Source organism: Cervus canadensis, chromosome 2 (assembly GCF_019320065.1).
Source record: "Cervus canadensis isolate Bull #8, Minnesota chromosome 2, ASM1932006v1, whole genome shotgun sequence".
In the NCBI taxonomy this organism is placed as follows: domain Eukaryota; kingdom Metazoa; phylum Chordata; class Mammalia; order Artiodactyla; family Cervidae; genus Cervus; species Cervus canadensis.
In genome coordinates, this window is record NC_057387.1 from 13,989,155 (window position 1) to 14,008,002 (window position 18,848).

The 18,848-nt window shown below is 39.1% G+C and overlaps 1 protein-coding gene and 2 non-coding genes across 6 annotated transcripts; all 3 read left to right on the forward strand.

Annotated features, from left to right (window-relative positions):
* The first annotated feature begins 1,694 nt into the window (after window positions 1-1,694).
* On the forward strand, window positions 1,695-18,761 carry KHDC4 (KH domain containing 4, pre-mRNA splicing factor). 4 transcript variants are annotated; one of them, XR_006266803.1, is made up of 14 exons: window positions 1,695-1,825; window positions 2,331-2,547; window positions 5,400-5,528; window positions 5,877-5,956; window positions 7,419-7,471; window positions 7,715-7,878; window positions 9,173-9,384; window positions 9,943-10,003; window positions 11,897-11,954; window positions 12,192-12,445; window positions 14,147-14,320; window positions 15,263-15,347; window positions 16,492-16,583; window positions 17,481-17,537. XR_006266803.1 is itself a non-coding variant. In XM_043454172.1 (14 exons), exons 1-14 carry the CDS (start codon window positions 1,788-1,790, stop codon window positions 17,678-17,680), a joined length of 1,845 nt encoding a protein of 614 aa, XP_043310107.1. In that variant the 5' UTR covers window positions 1,695-1,787; the 3' UTR covers window positions 17,681-18,761. The 4 variants fall into 4 exon arrangements, 3 of the variants coding, with proteins under 3 accessions (XP_043310107.1, XP_043310112.1, XP_043310119.1); XM_043454172.1 differs by having other exon boundaries at window positions 15,235-15,347; window positions 17,481-18,761; XM_043454177.1 differs by having other exon boundaries at window positions 16,492-17,623.
* On the forward strand, window positions 8,673-8,807 carry LOC122437520. Its single transcript, XR_006268332.1, has one exon.
* On the forward strand, window positions 13,147-13,280 carry LOC122437516. Its single transcript, XR_006268328.1, has one exon. It is a non-coding gene; the product is annotated as a small nucleolar RNA SNORA42/SNORA80 family (small nucleolar RNA).
* Window positions 18,762-18,848: the final 87 nt, after the last annotated feature.

An 18,848-nucleotide genomic window follows, 5' to 3' on the forward strand; every position in this document is an offset into this window, starting at 1 on the left:
TATATAAAGTGCCCAGAATAGGCAAATCCACAGAGACAGGAAATAGATTAGTGGTTCCCAGTAGCTGGCTGGAAGGGAAAATTGGAAGTTACTGCTTATGGAAGCAGAGTTGCTTTGTAGGTGATGAAAATGATCTGAAATTAGATAATGGTGATACTTTCAGAACTTTGTGAATATAATAAAAAGCAATGAATTGTACCTGTAAGATACCCTTTCAAAAAGAGTAAATTTTACAGTATGTAAATTATAGCTCATTTAAAAAAAAAAAAAGGAAAAAATAAATACAATGTAATTTCAGTCATAATTCCAGCAACACTGTGTTTTGGAGAGACAACACAAAGGGAAAACAACGTTTTTAAATCTGAAATTCATTTGTAAAAACACACCTGTCAATACAAGCAAAGGAATGTAGGAATATGGGCTTTCCCTAACAGATATTAATGTAGGCATAAAATTGTTATAACGACATTATAGTAAAAGAAAAAATTGATTCATGCAATAGAAAAGTGCAGAAATATGACACATATAATCTCATATAAAGGTCGCATTTGTATGGAAGGGACATTTATTCATTAAATACTGAAGGAAAAACACTATTTATTTGACTTTCAAATGAATTTGTATTCTATTAATCCTATGAGATGTCTTCCCAGGTGGCTCAGTGGTAAAGAACCCGCCTGCCAACGCAGGAGAGGTGGGTTCTATTCCTCGGTGGGGAAGATCCCCTGGAGAAGGAAATGGCAACCCATTCCAGTATTCTTGCCTGGGAAATCCCAAGGACAGAGGAGCCTGGTGGGCTATGGTCCATGGAGTCACAAAGAGTTGGACACGACTTCGCGACTAAGTATCAATCCTACCACAGTGTAAACGTATTTGAAAAATACCATTATATTTCATTTACTCAATCTAGAGACTCCTTGATGCTCCAAGATACCCTACACGCTGGTAATCTCTGGCTTTCCCAATCAACTCAGCCGGTATCCAAGGGCTTTCCGGATCCCGCCCGGCACTCGGCCAGTTCAACCGTTTAAGTAGGCAGATCCAGAACACGGTGTTTCGTAACAAACGCTGGATCACTCCTCCAACCCTCACCCGGACGTTTAGTTTCCGTTTCTTTCAAATACCTGCGTGTAAGCTCCACCAAGTTGAGCACTGTATCTCCTTGCTTATCACACAGTCTTATTCTATGTAATTGCCCGAGTGCCTACCCCGCCACATTATAACTAACAGAGAGGGAGGACCCGCGGCTGGTTTGTCTTTATATGCCTCGCTCTTAAAATGGGGCTAGGCGTACAGAAATGGAGAAAAAAAAAATTCTTGGAATGACCTTTGAGAGGAGGAATCGTTTCCTTCTCCCTAAACATGTAACTGAAACGTGAAGTTCGTAAAAGTCGTGGGAAAGCACTCTTCCAAGCCAGAGGCTGGGACTCCACAGGAATGTAAGTGAATTTGGGGTAAAACCTGTTTAATTCCCAGACTCATGCGTATTGTCTTCTAGGCTACCAACTTGCCCACAGCAAAGATGAATTCTCCTTGCCACATTTCTTCCTTAATATGAGTTTTAGCAGCCATCTTTTTCAAGGGCAAGGCGCAAGCAGGAAGGTCACACCCTAGAGGCTCCCACAACTCCAGATGCCTTGAAATCGGAGTCCAATAGGAATAGACGTTTACACCGGAACCGCTTTGCCTCACGACCGGAAGAGGCTCTGCGTAAGGGCGTTGGGGGCGGAAGTGACGGGAAGGTGGTAGTGGAGTAGTTGGCGGGTGGTTGATCAGACCCGGTCGCCATGTCCGCGGGGAGCGCGACACATCCTGGAGCCGGCGGGTAAAGCTTCGCGGGAGAGGGCATCTCAGGGAGCGTGGGGAGCAGGAGAGGCAGAGGGATCATGGGAAGCAGCGTATGGGTGGAAGGGCCCTGAGGTGGGAAGTGGACATATTGGAGGGCCAGACTTTTGGGGAGAATGGTGGTGAGCAGGCCTGGAGTCCCTGGAAAAGGCCAGCGGGGATCAGAAAGAGGAGAAAAGCAGGGACTTCAGGAAGGCCGAAATAAGGGGGAGGCGGAAACGAGGACGTATGGGACAGAGTGGAATCTTAATAGGGATGACGGAGGAGAAAGGAAGTAGATTCTGGAACGAGGTTGGGAGAAGTATTGGGGGAAATGTTGCAGTAGTTCTCTCGAAGGAGAGATGGTAATTCCATTTCTGATAGGAGAGTCGAAATTGTAAAGGGAACGTGATAGCGGGAAAATAGCGTGTTAAGGCGTCGTAAGGGGAGAAAAATATAACTGAAAGCTTTGATGGGGCCTAATATTTTTTCTTTTACTTCCGTAGGCGCCGCAGCAAATGGGACCAACCAGCTCCAGCCCCCCTTCTGTTTTTGCCACCGGCGACCCCAGGGGGGGAGGTTACCAGCAGTGGGGGAAGCCCGGGGGGCTCCACAGCTGCACCCTCTGGAGCCTTGGATGCTGCTGCTGCTGTGGCTGCCAAGATCAATGCCATGCTCATGGCCAAAGGAAAGCTGAAACCAACTCAGAATGCTGCTGAGAAGGTATTTGAAGTTGAGGGGACTCTGCTAATTGCAGTATCAATGGGGGTTATTTTGTAATCTTGTAATCTCCCATAACTTGGATGAATGAAAGAGAAAACGGATACAGTAATTAAAGATACTTACATTTGAAATGTATTTGATGATATCTTGTGATTTCTTTTTAGGAGGCAGTTTGATTGGAATTCACTTAGTTCGGTTTTAGTTCTATGTATATAATTATCTAAAGCAGTGGTGTAATATGTTTTTTGATAGCATGTACGTTTTCCCTGAAGTCAAAAGAGAAATTCAGATAAATCGCGTGGTTTAAATTGTCGTGTCGAGTTAAAAAGCTGTAGATTCAGATATCTAATGACTGTCTAACTGAAGTGCAGTTAAACATGAACTAAAATGATTAATTGATATGTGAGTTGTTTTGCTGTTTTCATACAAATTAGGAAATTATTTGGTCATTTTATAAAATCTTTGTTATAACGAGAAGCTTACAACTGAAATGGGTCTGAACTTTGAAGCGTTTATCTTGCTGCAGAATGCAAGAATTTTCCTATAGAATAAGGAGTACAGTTCTGTTTATATTACTAGAATGCATGCTTTGCCCTCAGGGGGAAGAAACAACCTTGCGACAAGTATGGAGTGGATTATTGTCACCAGTTTATAATATGGAAAATTAGGTTCATGAATGGAAAGTTAACTTGTCTTAGATCTGTACATGGTAGACACAGATGCCTTACTTCAGTGTCACCTCAGACTCTGGGTGTTTAGCTTTTGTTTGAAAGCCTCTGGAGTTGGAGAATTCAGTTTGTTCCAAGACAGCCTATTCCGTTGTAGTTTTCTTTTTTTTTCCCCTGTTGTAGTTTTCATGTGAAAAACAATTATTTTGGTTTAATTAAAATTGCCTTCCTTGGTAGCTGTGAAGAGTTCTGCTTGAAAACGCAATGCGTGTGAGGTGATGGATATGTTAATTAGTGTGTGGTAATTATTTCATACTGTGTGTATATGTCTATATCAAAATGTAACATTGTACACCTTAAATGTTTACAGTTTTGTCAGTTGTACTTCAATAAAGCTGGGTGGGCTGGGGGAAGAAAGAAAATGCAATTCCTCAGCCTTCCACTTTGTCAGTAAGATAACATCATTTATCAGTAGGCCAGAAACTGTGTGGATGTTTTAATGCTTGAGTTCTGTGGATTTGGCGAAAACTTTCAGCAAATTGGAAGTTTGTTATTCATTGTATTTTTTTGGTTGAAAAGATCCGTGTGAGTCAATTATTTCTTTCTAAAATCTAGAAGAAAATACTAAAAGTACATTGATAGAGATGGATGCTTGAATGTTAAAATTGTTGATATTGATGTTACTCATTTAGACTCATTTTTTCCTCTAAAAAAGTAATCTCTAAAATGGTAATTGAACCCAGCAGAAGGCAGCATGGTGCATCAGTACTGGATTTAGAATCAGAATGCCTACGTATTAAACCTAGAACCCCCAGTTACTGGTTGTAAATTTTAAGACTTAGTTCCTCAGTCATGTTGCCCATTTCAAGTGCTCAGTCGATGTGTGTATGGCGGCCCCCATATTGGACTGGCAAGTGGAAAACAAAGTTCTGTTGGACAGCACTTGATAACGTACCTTTAAAGGTATAAGGATTCAGTGAGATAAGGTGTGTAAATGCATTCTGAAAGTCAGTAAAGGAAAAGAGATATTGTTGAGTTTCGTTTACTTCCACATTTTAAAAATACCTAATGTGCAAATAAATAATCTGTATTTTACCTTCCTTGTGCTGTCCACGGCAACTAAGGGTTGGGGAAGGCTATCTTGAGGTTAAAGTTTTTGAGATAACACTCAAATTCAGCTATCTGGAGTTACCTGTAGTTTATTTTAATTATTTTAGGGGGCCATGACACACAACTTGTGGGATCTTAATTCCCCAACCTGGGATTAAACCCAGGCCCCCAGCAGTGAAAGCTTTGCATCCTAACCACGAGACCACCAGGGAATTCCCTGTAGTTTATTTTTTAATTTTTTCTATTTTATTAACTTTTTTAAAAATTATAGTTGATTTACAAAGTTATGCTAATTTCTGCTGTACAGCATTTTTTTCCATTTTATTTTTTATTAAAGTATAGTTGATTTTACAGTCTTGTGGATTTGCCCATAGTTTAAATTGAGAGAAAACAGTCAGGTTTTAGAATCTTGCTTGTCTTTTCATTCATTCTCTTTGTTCTTCCTTAATAGAGAGTTATGGGATGTGAACTGGATACAATATAAGGATTTCTGAGGTTTCTGTAGGAATAGAATTTTTTTTTTTTTTTTTGGAATAGAATTTTTTTATGTTGCGTAGGTCACATTGCAACCCTAGTTTTGGCACACAGGCAGCTTTCTATTACACAGATGAGATGTGTGAGGGCTCCGGTTGTGCATGGACTCTACCCTACCTTATATTTTACTACACCTATAGCTATCTTAATTGAGCAGTAAAGCATCATAACTTGGCCTTTAATTTTCCTTTTGGAGATTGCAGCTTTTAGTCCATAGCATTTCTGTAATCATATGGTCATAAAAATGCACACAGGGCCAAGGTTACAAAGATATCTAATGATGGCCTTCAAGTAAATTGACTGTACTTGGTGTCATTTTATGGAGGTTTTGTTTGCTTTTTATTTTGTTTATGACTAATGACCAAGGAATATTTCCAGGTGTGTTTGCTAGGTAGAGGGGATTGGTAAGGAGTTAGTGGCACTTGGGAAGGTATCGTTTTAAATTGAACAGCAAAAAAAAAAAAAAAAAATTAAATAAACTGAACAGCAAAGTGATTATTTCATCATATGAACTTTTTAATGTAATTTCTCCTGTTACAGCTTCAGGCCCCTGGCAAAGGCCTAACTAGCAATAAAAGCAAGGATGACCTGGTGGTGGCTGAAGTAGAGATCAATGATGTGCCTCTCACATGTAGGAACTTGCTGACCCGAGGACAGACTCAAGATGAGGTACGGAGATGTTGGGCCTCTGTGGGGAAGGTGGTGGGTGGATGTAGTGTCAGGAAAACAAGGCCTTTAAACACAAACAGGAGTCAGATTTTTTATTAGTGGTTTTGGGTCTGCAAAGTCAGGATTGGGTTTAACTGTGAAAGAACTTACTCATGAAGGTAAAGAAACAGATGGGGTGAATTCCTTGAGTTAGTTTGGATAAGAAGCAATAAAATTAAAATTTCAGATAATAGGAGAGAACTCACTCCTGCATATTGATGGACTGAATAAATGGGGAAAATCTATCCTGCTGCCTGTCATTGAACTCAACGAATTGCCAAATCGTCTAATGCATTGTTTGCTTTTTAGATCAGCCGGCTTAGTGGGGCTGCAGTGTCAACTCGAGGGAGGTTCATGACAACTGAGGAGAAGGCCAAAGTAGGACCAGGGTATGTATGCATGTCCTATACTTTGGGGAAGAGTTGGACGTAGGACTCACATGAGCTTCATATTTGTCATTTGTAGGGAATATGTGTACATGTTTGGTTAGTAGCTGTACACAAGCGTGTGTGCATGCAGTCACTTTATAGCAGAATTTGAGACATCTCAGATGTAAGAAGTATTGGCAGCTGTTTCTTTCCTTTTGCTGTTTGTTTTTTTACTTCACAATTAATGCTTGTACTGGAGGAAATAAGTTAGAGTCAACTGTGACAGAAGACAGTAGTTGTTAATATTTAATGTATATCTAAATTTTTTTCTATGGAAATATTTCCCCCCACAAGTGGGTTCCTACTTTGTCATAATCTCCCTTTTAGAAAAATCCTTTTATCAGATTCTTCATTACCACTGTGATGATTATAGGTTGTAGGTTGTCCATATAAAGGTTTCATCTCAGTTTAGTTTCATTACTTCCATTATCCAGTTTTTTAGGGCAGGTATTCAGGCAGTGCAACATTTTTCATATTGGTTTAAACTAAATATAATTAGGAGGCAAAATTTGCTCTCTACCCCAAGCTAAGACTGTATTTTAACTTTGTATATGTGCTGGTTGCTATTTTAAACATTTTTTTCTTTAAACACAGTTATATTTTGCCTACAGCTTTTTATTAGTATGATTGTTGATCACTTTATTATTATAATCACAGTTTAAGTGAGTTTATGGTTTTGTTTTATTTTTGGCTGTATTGGGTCTTCGTTGGACTTTAGTTGCAGCAAGCAGGAGCTACTCTTTGTTGTGGTGCATGGGCTTCTCATTGTGATGGCTTCTCATCTTGCAGAATATGGGCTCTAGGTGTGTGGGCTTCAGTAGTTGCTGCCCACTTGGTTGGTTAGTTGCTTAGTTGCTCTGCAGTGTGTGGAATCTTTCCAGGCCAGGGATCAAACCCATGTCCTCTGTATTGGCAGGCATATTCTTAACCACTGAACCACCAAGGAAGCCCCATGTTATGTTTAGAGTCTAAAGAGTCTTCTCAGTTGGGTATGGACCTTTAAAGAAATATACGTGTGTGTATATATATGTATATACACATATATATATGCCACCACTCTTGTCACATTAGGTTGGATAGCCAAGAGCCCATTTGCCCATAACTTACTCGACAGCCAACAGAAAGAAATTCTGTTCTCAAACACTGGGTTATCCAGAAGACTAGAGATTAATGTTCATGAGCCTATAAGAGCGTATTTGATTCCTGTGTGGACCCATTTACTATAAGCAGCCAGCAAAGTGTATTCATTCGCCAGCTGTAAAACCATGTTCTTAGAAATTTTACTAGCAACAGCCATTTTCATGTATATGGTTTCCTTTACTTATTTGGAAACATATGAGTGATACAGATTAGGTTTGCTGACCCATTTGACCCTTTGGTTGTGACCAGCTTGCTATTATCATTGTAATATTTCTCTTTATAGGGATCGTCCATTGTATCTTCATGTTCAGGGCCAGACACGGGAATTAGTGGACAGTAAGTAATTGTTTTGACTCACACACTGCTCTTTTTGAAAAAATATTATACGTAATAAGTTGGCAAACTGTTCCTGATGGCTGTTCTCACTCTTCTTTATGAACTACTCATGAATATATTTGGGTAATCTATAAAATGGATTAAAAACACAAGTAACTGAGGATTGGCCTGTGTTTATCATTGTTGTTTATCTGTTTGTTCATTTCTTTTGTGTAGTACCTTACTGTCTGTGTTTTTCCCTAGGAGCTGTAAACCGAATCAAAGAAATTATTACCAATGGGGTAGTCAAAGCTGCAACAGGGACAAGTCCAACTTTTAACGGTGCAACAGTCACTGTCTATCACCAGCCAGCACCCATTGCACAGCTGTCTCCAGCTGTTAGCCAGAAGCCTCCCTTCCAGTCAGGGGTATGTTTTATGGAGATATCATTAACAGTGTTGTCATTTCTGTAAAAATGATATATACCAAATACTATAGGGAGTATGAAGAAAAAAATAAAACCCTGAAGTTGCAACCTAAAAGTTACCCCCTTTGATAATCCTATTAACGGACCATTTAGGTTACTGAGAGGTAGTGAACATCTGAACACACATCTCTTTATATTGATACATTCTAGATGTCAACTTAAAAGAAAATGCATAACATGAGAGTTGAGAGTTAAGTTTTATTTGGACCAGAATGAAAACTGTAGCCCGGGAGATAGTACCTCAAATAATTCTCAGAGACTGTTCCAGAGAGATAGAGGGGGAGGACAGTATATATGTGATTTTGGTAAACTGGGAGTACATGTAATTAAGCATGTTTATTTTTTAGAAAGTTCTTCTGGTCTCATAAAGCTTCTGCTAGTCACGAGAAATAGTCATCACCGTGAAGGATTTTAGTGCTTTTCTGGTACAAGAAGATGTAAAAATTAGAGTCATAGAATAAGCTCTTGAGAATAGCTAGCTATCTGAAGACCTGTCCTGCCAGTTTTCTGGGAGTGCAAGAGTGCCTCATTTCTATTTTCCACCCTGAACTCCTTTCAGAGGGTATTGAAGGCCAGCAGTGGCAGCAGCACATGATTTAATCCTTGTAGAGGAAGATGGTAAGCACCCATGGCAAGTGCCAGTTTGTGGTTGATGTAGAAAAGGGACTGACAGATCAAACAGTACACATATTGTGCATTTTGAAGTTAGTGGTTTGGTTTACCTTAGTAAACTTAACTGGAGGACTAAGAAGGCTGAGTCTGATGAAGCAAGACTCTGCTGATACAATCCTCCTAGAAAAAAAGGGTTGGAGAGAGCAGCCCTCCGTGTGTTAGAGAACATCACAGGGTTGACTGTACTGCCCGACATTCTGCTCCAGTTTCACAGGAAACTGTCTGCTATTTCTTGTACAGTAAGTGGATATACCTACTCAGTATTGAATCTTGGGTTTTCACTTCTTAAATAGATTTTACTGAACAGAGTAAGATGTTAATGTTGTAGGTATGTACATGGAATATGTAGTTTGTGTTGTTTTTTTTTTTTTTTTGTAGTTTGTGTTTAAGCAACTTGATAGGGTTTATTTTTTAGGTTCATGGTAGGAATTAAGGAGGGAGGGTCTTTATTCTGGAAGTGATTGAAAGTATCTGGAGGATTAAAGTATTTTGCCTAATAATTTTCATTTTAAGGATTTATTTGTGTATTCTGTTTTAATTAGAGGTATTCTGTTCTTCTGCAGATGCATTATGTTCAAGATAAATTATTCGTGGGTCTTGAACATGCTGTGCCCACTTTTAATGTCAAAGAGAAAGTGGAAGGTCCAGGCTGCACCTATTTGCAGCACATTCAGATTGAAACAGGTGCCAAAGTCTTCCTACGAGGGAAAGGCTCAGGCTGCATTGAGCCAGCATCTGGCCGAGAAGCTTTTGAACCTATGTACATTTACATCAGGTATGGATGGATAGGGCCAAGGACATTTAGATACTTGTCAGCTGATCAGTACAGGCAGAAATGACTCAAGAGGAGCAAGAGAATATGAGCTTAATACGTAATAGCATTAGGAACTTAAGTAAATAATAGCAGTAATCACTTTGTAATTAATAAAAACTGAAGTAGAGGTGTGATTGGATTTTTTAGTATTTACATCTTTGGGTTTTATAAGAGTCTGTGATCATAAAATGAGCTGCAATAAGCTGAAAATAACTTTGATTTAAACCTATGACAATATTAATACATTTTAAAATAATTTTAGTGATCTTTAAGTAGATTTTGTTTATATCAAGAAATACTATTACTCAAAGGAGACCATAACATTTGTGGCAATGATATTAGTTATATCTTGAAGGGCTTAAGGACTATTTTTGTGTTTCTGTTTTGTGATATTCAGAAACTTAGATTTGTGCTACATTGACTATACTGCATTTATAAAACAGCATACAAAGTGGAAGCAGAATTCTGTATCTTTTCTTTTTCTTTGCTTCAAATTTATTGGTTCTTACGTCTTTACAGTCATCCCAAACCAGAAGGCCTAGCTGCTGCCAAGAAGCTCTGTGAGAATCTCTTGCAAACAGTAAGTTACATTTATCTGTCTGAAACTCATTTAGAAGATCTACTGCCATCTTGGACTGTGTCTTAGTTATTTTTCTACCTGTATGAGTTTCCTAGGCCTCCCCTATCAAATTCCCACAAACCAGATGACTTAAAATGGCAGACCTTTATTCTCTCACAGTTCAGGAAGCCAGAAGTCCAAAATCAAGGTGTGGGCAAGCTTGGTTCCTTCTGAAGGCTCCAAGGGAGAATCCATTCCATTCCTCTCAACTAGCTTGTTAATAATTAACCTGCAGTCCTTGGCATTCTTTGCCTTGGGTCAGCTTAACTCTGCCTCCATCTTCACCTGGCCTTTCCTGTGTCTCTCATATCTCCTCTCATAAGGAGGAGGAGATTGATTTTACGGTCCACTCTTATCCAGCATGACTGCAACTTAATGATCTCCATCTGTAAAGACATTGTTTCCAAACAAGGTCATATTCCAGTGTTTTTGGCAGTCATAAATTTGGTAGGGGGTGGGAACGACACTTCAAACTACTGCATTATTCCAGCAACTGATCCTCTCTGTAAGGAAGTCAGACTCCCCCAGCCAGGGTCACTGTTGACTTGCATCTCTTCTTCAGGAGCTGTTTCAGTATGACATTCCACTGTATAGTATCATACAGTCTCAGGGTTGTCACTTATTTAAATACTGCTGTTAATCCTGGTCAGGTTGTTTATGATCTGAATTCCAAATTTGATATTAGCTTTAGATGAAGTATGGGTTGAGTTATCATAGTTGAAAACTAGTTATCCTTTGGGGTATCCTTTGGGCTTCTTTGACTATCCATTCTGTTTATTCTCTAATCAAATAACCAGAAGTTAAACCATAGGATTTTTTATAGCACCTAAACGAAATAAGGTTCGAGGGGTTGAATATGTTCAATCTTGAGTTATTTGGTAAGTTAAGGAATTTGGTATCAGGCATCTCAGGATGAAGCTGTTGTTCTCTTTGCTTTTGTAAGGTAACCTGATTTACCAACCTTTGTATCATATAACTTCTTGACCAGTTCCTCATCTTAAAGTTAGACTTAGTAAGATCCTTATGATGAAGAACTATATCGAAGAGGTAATAAACCTTCATTAAACCATGAACTCTTGAGAGCAAATTACCCAGTAAATGAATGGTTTCTCTACAGTTAAACAGAAAACTTAGAAATATCTTAACTGCTTAATTTCTGTGGCTCTGTGAATGATTTTCTACCCTAGAATTGGGTCAATTTGAGGGGGTTAGGATGCTCCCCTCAAATTGCTTCCCTTGTGGCTCAGCTGATAAAAAAATCTGCCTGCAATGTGGGAGACCCTGGTTCCATCCCTGGGTTGGGGAAGATCCCCTGGAGAAGGGAAAGGCTACCCACTCCAGTATCCTGGCCTGGAGAATTCCCATAGTCCATGGGCTTGCAGAGTCAGACATGACTGAGTGACTTTCATTTCTCTTAGGGTGCTCCTGTTGTCCATGTCTCTTGTTCCCAAAACCTGGGTTAGTAATTTATTGGTGTGCCTTATTAAAATTGTTTGTGTGTGCTCAGTTGTGTCTGACCTTTGGTGATCCCATGGACTGCAGCCCACCAGACTCCTCTGTCCGTGGGATTCTCCCAGCAAAAATACTGGAGTAGGTTACCATCTCCTCCTGCAGGGGATCTTTCTGACCCAGGGAATCTAATCCATGTCTTCTGTGTTGGCAGGCAGATTCTTTACCACTAGGCTACCTCAGAGGCCCCAGAATTTAGGTTAAACACATCTAATAAATTTGATTGAAACACTGATGGAGATGTTTTGGCTTCTAATTTGCTTTGATCCTAGAATTATATATCCTTTTATATACTGAGTGAATTGAGACTGCTCCATATTGATTTGTCTCCCCTTCACTTTGCAGGTTCATGCTGAGTACTCTAGATTTGTGAATCAGATCAATACTGCTGTACCCTTACCAGGTGTGTATGTCTTGAAGTGTTTAAAGAATATTTTGGTAGTGATATTAATGAATAAAGTGAGATATGCGAAGTTAAAGTAACTGTGCCAGGGCACTAATGATATTCCCTTTAATGTAGGGTAATTTGGAAAGCCATTTGTGCCTCAGTAGTTTTCTTCCCTAGAGATTAAGTTTAATATTCGGCTAAAATGTCTCGTTCTGCTGCAGCTGATTAAACACTTTTTTTCTTCCCCCTCAGGCTATACACAACCCTCTGGTATAAGTAGTGTCCCTCCTCAGCCACCATACTATCCATCCAATGGCTATCAGTCTGGTTACCCTGTTGTTCCCCCCCCTCAGCAGCCAGTCCAGCCTCCTTACGGAGTGCCAAGTATGGTGCCACCAGCTGTCTCTCTGGCACCTGGAGTCTTGCCAGCACTGCCCACTGGAGTTCCACCTGTGCCAACACAATACCCGATAACACAAGTGCAGCCTCCAGCTAGCACTGGACAGGTAGGATGCCAGGATGTGGAATCTGAGACTGGTGAACCAGGAAAATCGGGGCAGGGAGGGGGTGGGAAGGCGGGGGTATTATTTGGAAGCAATTAGAATTCGAGGTGTTTCTTCCTGTGTTCCCACCGTTGAACTACCTGAATACTTTGGAATAGTGTATACATGTGTATATTTATCCTAAAGTTTACAGTTTTATAACTTTTGCCACCAAATACTGCTTTAGAGCACAAGTTGTCGAGCTTTTCACGAAGGGCTGGAAGATATGTATTTTAGGCTTTGGGGGCCATATAGTTTCTGCCATAACTACTGCACTCTTGCTGTAGCGGAAAATCCATCGCTACACTAGGAAATGGATGAGTGTGACCATGTTCTAATAAAACTTGATTTACAAAAACAGATAGCAGGCCTGAATCATAGTTTACCTGTCCTGGGCTTTGCAGTGTTAAAGTTCTCGTGGATTAGGGCTGGCATACCACACTCATTTAAATGATTGGAACTGATTTGCTAATCTCAGAAGAAATATATCATATACAGGTGTTCTAGGCCAAGAGGTATGTGAGCTTCCTAAATGAAAGGATTATAAATGCTGGTATATGTTTCTCAAGCTAGGAAAGAAGCTAGAATTTTAGGAAAAGAATAAGTAGCCAGCTCATTTAGGTTATGTACCCTTCTTCTTACAGGCAGGGGAAAGACTAATGAAAGCATGGTAATGGATTTATGGCAGGTCCTCCTTGGTGGGCCTCTCATAGTGTACCCATGCCAGAGAAAACAGCCTCGAACCATTGCCCAGTCTCTCTACCTGTGGGCTGTGAGCACTGAAAGCGGTTGTACAGTGAAACCGAAAATAGGCTTATGAACTCAATTCTGTTTGTGGTCCCCTAGTCGTAATTATTTTACCTTATATTTAGGCAGAGCTATCATTCTACAGCTTTGAGCCACATTCTCTTGTAACTGGGAAGCAATATAGCAGAATGGTTAAGGGTATGGGTTTAGAGAGACTGGCAGAGTCCTTGATGCTTCCCCATTGTTGAGCTGTGTGATCTTGGCTGAGAACTTAATCTATCCAGGCTTTAGTTTTCCTTGTATATAAAATGGCATAATCATTATATCCCAGAGTTGCAAGGATTAAGTAAGCAGTCAATAAATATTAGCTGTTACTAATGAAAGTTTTCCTTTTAGAAGTGCTTGTTTTCTCTAATATATCTATCTTTTCCTTTTCGGAACAACCTCTTAAAACTATTGTACTTGTTCTTGACATAGTTTACCCATGGAAGTGATAGATGAAGTTGCATTTGCCACACAAGCCTTAGCAGCATTTATGATCCAGAAAGAGCTAATTACATTGATTAAAGGGCTTTAAATAAGAGAATGTTCTTGCTTGAGAACTTCTGAACTAAGTAAGTGACTGGAGTGTCTATTGTTTGTTCATGATCATGTTTGCTCCTAATGGCAAAAATGTGCAGCAGGTTTTTCCTGAGAGTTCAAAGCATTGTAGAGTTTTTCAGTTTGATGTTCGCTGCCATGAAGGTAGGAAGACTAGGTGATGCTGTTACCAAATTATGCTTGAAGGAAACTTAGGACCAGAAGATGAAAGATTGATATGCATCATATTGATCACTAAAGTATATTGTAAACATCCTTTAGTTATTTGTTAGTTGGGCATTCTCACACTTTTTCCTCCTTGGTTTGTTTTGGTCCCAGAGTCCGATGAGTGGGCCTTTTATTCCTGCTGCTCCTGTCAAAACTGCCTTGCCTGCTGGCCCCCAGCCCCCACCCCAGCCCCAGCCCCCACTCCCAAGTCAGCCCCAGGCACAGAAGAGGCGATTCACAGAGGAGCTGCCAGATGAACGAGAATCTGGACTTCTTGGATACCAGGTTAAATAAAATATCCTATCTTACTTTTCTCATCTTATCTTACTGTATTCTCCCTTTAAAGAAAGATAAGTTCACATCTGTGTCAACTGTCCTCCCAATACTAGGATTTCTGCATTCTGGAATCCATTTAAATGAGATATTTATCCTTAGGGATTAAGTTAAGCCCAGGGTGATTCCCTTTGAGTGGGTTTTGTCTTTGGGTCAGTGTGATAAGAGAATACAAAGCTCTCCACCTAGAGAGAAGTCGCCTATGACTAGCATCTGGAAGTTCTGTAGAATTCTGCACTTCCTCTTTATACAGCAGACTCTTGAAAGCCTCTTACAGCTTGTAGTGAAATGAGTAGGGAAGAACTGTTACTGTACCAATATATGGTTTGTATTTAAAACCTTGGCACTGTTCTTTTTCTCCTTGCTAAACAAGAGGGTGGTGTCATTCTCCAATTCCTACACCCCTGAAAAAACGATAGCCAGAAATGCAGTGATTCTGTGCATGGATGTGATTATAAACTCATTCACTGATGAGTCTTTCTAGATTATTAAAATACATAGTTTTGGTACAGTCTTGTTTTACCCAGAGAAGTACTTTGCCAGAATCCTCTGAAGCATTCTTTGAACCAAATATTCTTTGGAGCATTTTTGTAGTTTATAACTAGATTTATACAAACCAGTTAAGTCATAAATAATTGAAAACATAAAGACATAGCATAATGAAGCACAAAATCTCTGGCCAAGTCCTACAGAGAAAAGTAATAGTCTGTGCTCTGAGTATAGTTAACTCCAAATCCCAGAGAGCTGTGTAGTACAGCTTTCTGCAGTTTATCAGAAAGATGAGGCACTTGACAGTTACGTTAAGGAGCTAAAGTCACTACAGCAGTTGTAGATTTGCTAATGCCACTGTATTTTTCTGCTCATAGCATGGACCCATTCATATGACTAATTTAGGTACAGGCTTCTCCAGTCAGAATGAGATTGAAGGTGCAGGATCGAAGCCGGCAAGTTCCTCAGGCAAAGAGCGCGAGAGGGACAGGTAAGTTAGTTGGAACATGATTATATGCGTCTGTTCAGATGGCTTAATGTGAATAATGAGTGTTGCTATGAGCACCCATGTTAAACAAATGAAATCATTTGGATCAAATAATCTGTTCATTGTAATGGGTGCAGTAATGGAAAATACGATGATATCCCTTACACAGTCTTAGAATCACTTATACTCAGCCTTGAATAGTCAGTACTTGATTATTCAGGTATCTTCCTTTCCTTTTTTTTGTCTGTGTCTTAGCCATTTTCCTGAGGATAGACAGTAAGAGAAGTATTACACAATGAAACCATTTTTGCTACGTAGAATCATAGAGTATCATGGATGGAGGTACTTGAATGAGAGTCCAGCCTGCCACCCAGGGCTTGGATTCTCTCCTGTGTTACGTCAGCCTTCACGAGATGGAGCTGGTTTTCATCACAACAGTTCATTCTTTCATATTCATTCATTCTGGTTTTCTTTTCCATAAGAATATCATACTTTAGTTCTTTTTTTTTTTTCATACTTTAATTCTTGATGCATCATTTCATATAAACTGCCTAGAAATATGTGCTGTGATTGGCAAATCCCATTAGTGGATATACCATGTTTTACAGTAGTTGAAAGTATACAAAGGCATATTCAAACAGGACAGTTGGGACAAGTTTTTTTCTTTTATCTTGAAGTATAGTTTATAATGTTGCATTAGTTCTAAGTGTACAACAAAGTGATTCACTTGCTGTACATACATATCTATTTTTTTTTTCAGTTTCTTTTCCCTTTGAAATTATTCCGTAATGTTAAATATAGTTCCCTATTACAACTTTAATTTCTGTTTATTTACTCATTCTGTTATATCTTTATAATCTTACAACTTTTGTTTTTGGCCACACTGCGTGGCTTGTGAGATCTTAGTTCCCTGACCAGGGGTTGAACCCGGGACACTGCAGTGAAAGTGTTGGGTCCTAGCCACTGGACTGCCAGGAAATTTCCTAATCTTACAACTTGATAATAGCTTGAAGAATAGGGTGTCAGGTAGAAAGGGTTGAAATTAATGGTTAAAATGAACTTTTATTTGCAGATTGTATTGTTATTCAATTTGTTATCTACTGGAAAGGTTGAATGTGTCTGAAAAATTATTTTTAACTTTTAACAGGCAGTTGATGCCTCCACCAGCCTTTCCAGTGACTGGAATAAAAACAGAGTCTGACGAAAGGAATGGGTCTGGGACTTTAACAGGGAGTCATGGTGAGTAAGGTGTAGCTGGGGGAGCAAGGGAATGGCTAAGACTGGTCTTAAGCTATTAGTTTTCTAATCTGATATTCATTCAGGTTGACTTATTCAGGTGTTTAATCCAACCTCTATAATCTGTTGGCTAATGAGAATACTTTTTTTTGTTTGTTTGTTTATAAGGACATCATATAGTTACACAGCCTTTTATTTTCAACCGACGTGTGTCTAGAAAAGAGTCAGTCGACTTACATTTTATACATAGCATCAGTGACATTTAGGAAAAAGTAATGATTGGTAGGTCATTTCAAAATTTTGTTGCCTTTGTTGTTTGACTACCTGGAGGTAACCTGATGCAGACTAAAAAGATTTTTGTGTTGGGAGCTGAGCTACCTCTCACCTTATATCTCTTATTTATTGGTTGGGAATGGTCAACCAGTGTCGTTTTTAAAATGTTGCTTCTTAGTATCTCAGAACTCTAAATTTGGAGAGGTCCATAAATGGGATTAAGTTTTTTGTTCTTTGCCTATAGTCATAAAAATGAACGAAGAAAAATGAACAGAAGAAAATACATTTTTTTCTTTTCTTCTTTTAACTTTTTAAAGGTGAAATATTAGACTCCAGAGACTGACTTGCTAACTTTCCTTTTTTTTTTTCCTTTTTTTTTTTTGTGTGTGTGTTTCTTTTTTCTTTCTCTGTTTTCTTACATGGTTCTGGTGGATTCACATTTGCTGATGCTGGTGCTGTTTTTCGTGTGATCTTCAACGTTTTTGGGTGACCATTGACCCTGTGACCTCAAAATGGTGTCCAACTAACCACAATTAACATCTTTTTTTTAATTAACGAATTTATGGTATTATCTTTTTTTTTCTTCTTGGTGGGGAATGGGGTTGGGGTTATTTTTCTCTCTTCTAGATTATCCAGTCAAGAAAATGAAAACTACAGAGAAGGGGTTTGGCTTGGTGGCTTACGCTGCAGATTCATCTGACGAAGAGGAGGAACACGGAGGTCATAAAAATGCAAGTAGTTTTCCACAGGGCTGGAGTTTGGGATATCAGTATCCTTCATCACAACCACGAGCTAAACAACAGATGCCATTCTGGATGGCTCCATAGGCAACAGTGGAGCAGAGATTTGAGCCTTGGTGACTCTCTAGCAATAATGCATGCGTTTGATTTAATAAGACTCTGGGGCCTGTACGGGGAACCATCTTGGACTTTTGCAGAAGTCAGTGATGGGGGGAAAAAAAGTCAGTGATGAGTGTGCCCTTTCTTAAAGGGTTTCCATTCTTTTTTAAAGAAAATCCTTATTTCTGCAGTGACATAGAATCTGTTAAAATTTACTTAGAATTACAAATTTGTCTCAAGCTTTTTAACAGTTGGTGAAATGTGCTTGTTCAACAGGGTCATTTCAATATACCCTTGACCTGGTCCAGTCTTTTCCAAATGAATAGCCCCTATTCTGACATAAAGCAAGTTTTATTTGTATTTTACTACTGTTTGGTCAATTTTGATAATAACTGGTTCCAAACAAAGCCTTACTATTTATTAGTGGGGAAATGATTTTAAGACCATCCTTTCCTTTCAGTACTTAAATCTAAAAACCTCCTCATCCCTATTTCATTTTTTGGATTCTTTGTTTTGGAAAATGCAGTTTTACTAATGCAGAACTGTTGGATATAGCTGAATCCTGGGATATTGAAGGATTTTTTCCATTGGGATGATCCAAAGCTGGTACCTTTCAGGCACTCTTGTCTCAGATAGCCATTGCTGTTTTTACTGCCCGTCTAAGCTCCTTGTCTTCAACTGGGTCTGAGAAAATTACTTGATCAAAAGCTGGTCAGAACTCATCACAGAAATGACATCCAATGGTCTGTCTCTCTGAGAACTGGTTGCAGCTAAAAATAGAGAGATTTGACTGCTTGGAATAGAATGGTGGACTTAGTGACTGAAATTGCAACTTGTCCTTTTTCTTGGCATTACAGGTTTTGCCAAAAGAACTTTTTTGTATCAAATATTGATGTGTGAAAGTGAAGGAGCTAGTCTGCTGAACCAGGAGTAGTTTGAGATACTGAACTGTCATTTTTGCACATTTGAATACTTTGCAGACTGGCTTTGTATAAACGTATCCTCTGGTTTCCTATATGTTGTAAATATTTAGATCATAATTTCATTATAAATAAATGTATAAATATTCTGCTTGTGGTTTCTTTGTTCTTTATTCTACAACCCATCCGTATGTGAAAATTCATAACCTTTTTTACTCGTGTGTTTTAGTCGCTCA

Excerpts from the sequence above, each read along its gene's own strand:
- KHDC4 (XM_043454172.1), top strand. The coding sequence starts at position 1,788 with ATGTCCGCGGGGAGCGCGACACATCCTGGAGCCGGCGG. Across the intron at positions 2,548-5,399 it reads CTCAGAATGCTGCTGAGAAG|CTTCAGGCCCCTGGCAAAGG; the intron begins GTATTTGAAGTT and ends CTCCTGTTACAG. Across the intron at positions 10,004-11,896 it reads GTGAGAATCTCTTGCAAACA|GTTCATGCTGAGTACTCTAG; the intron begins GTAAGTTACATT and ends TTCACTTTGCAG.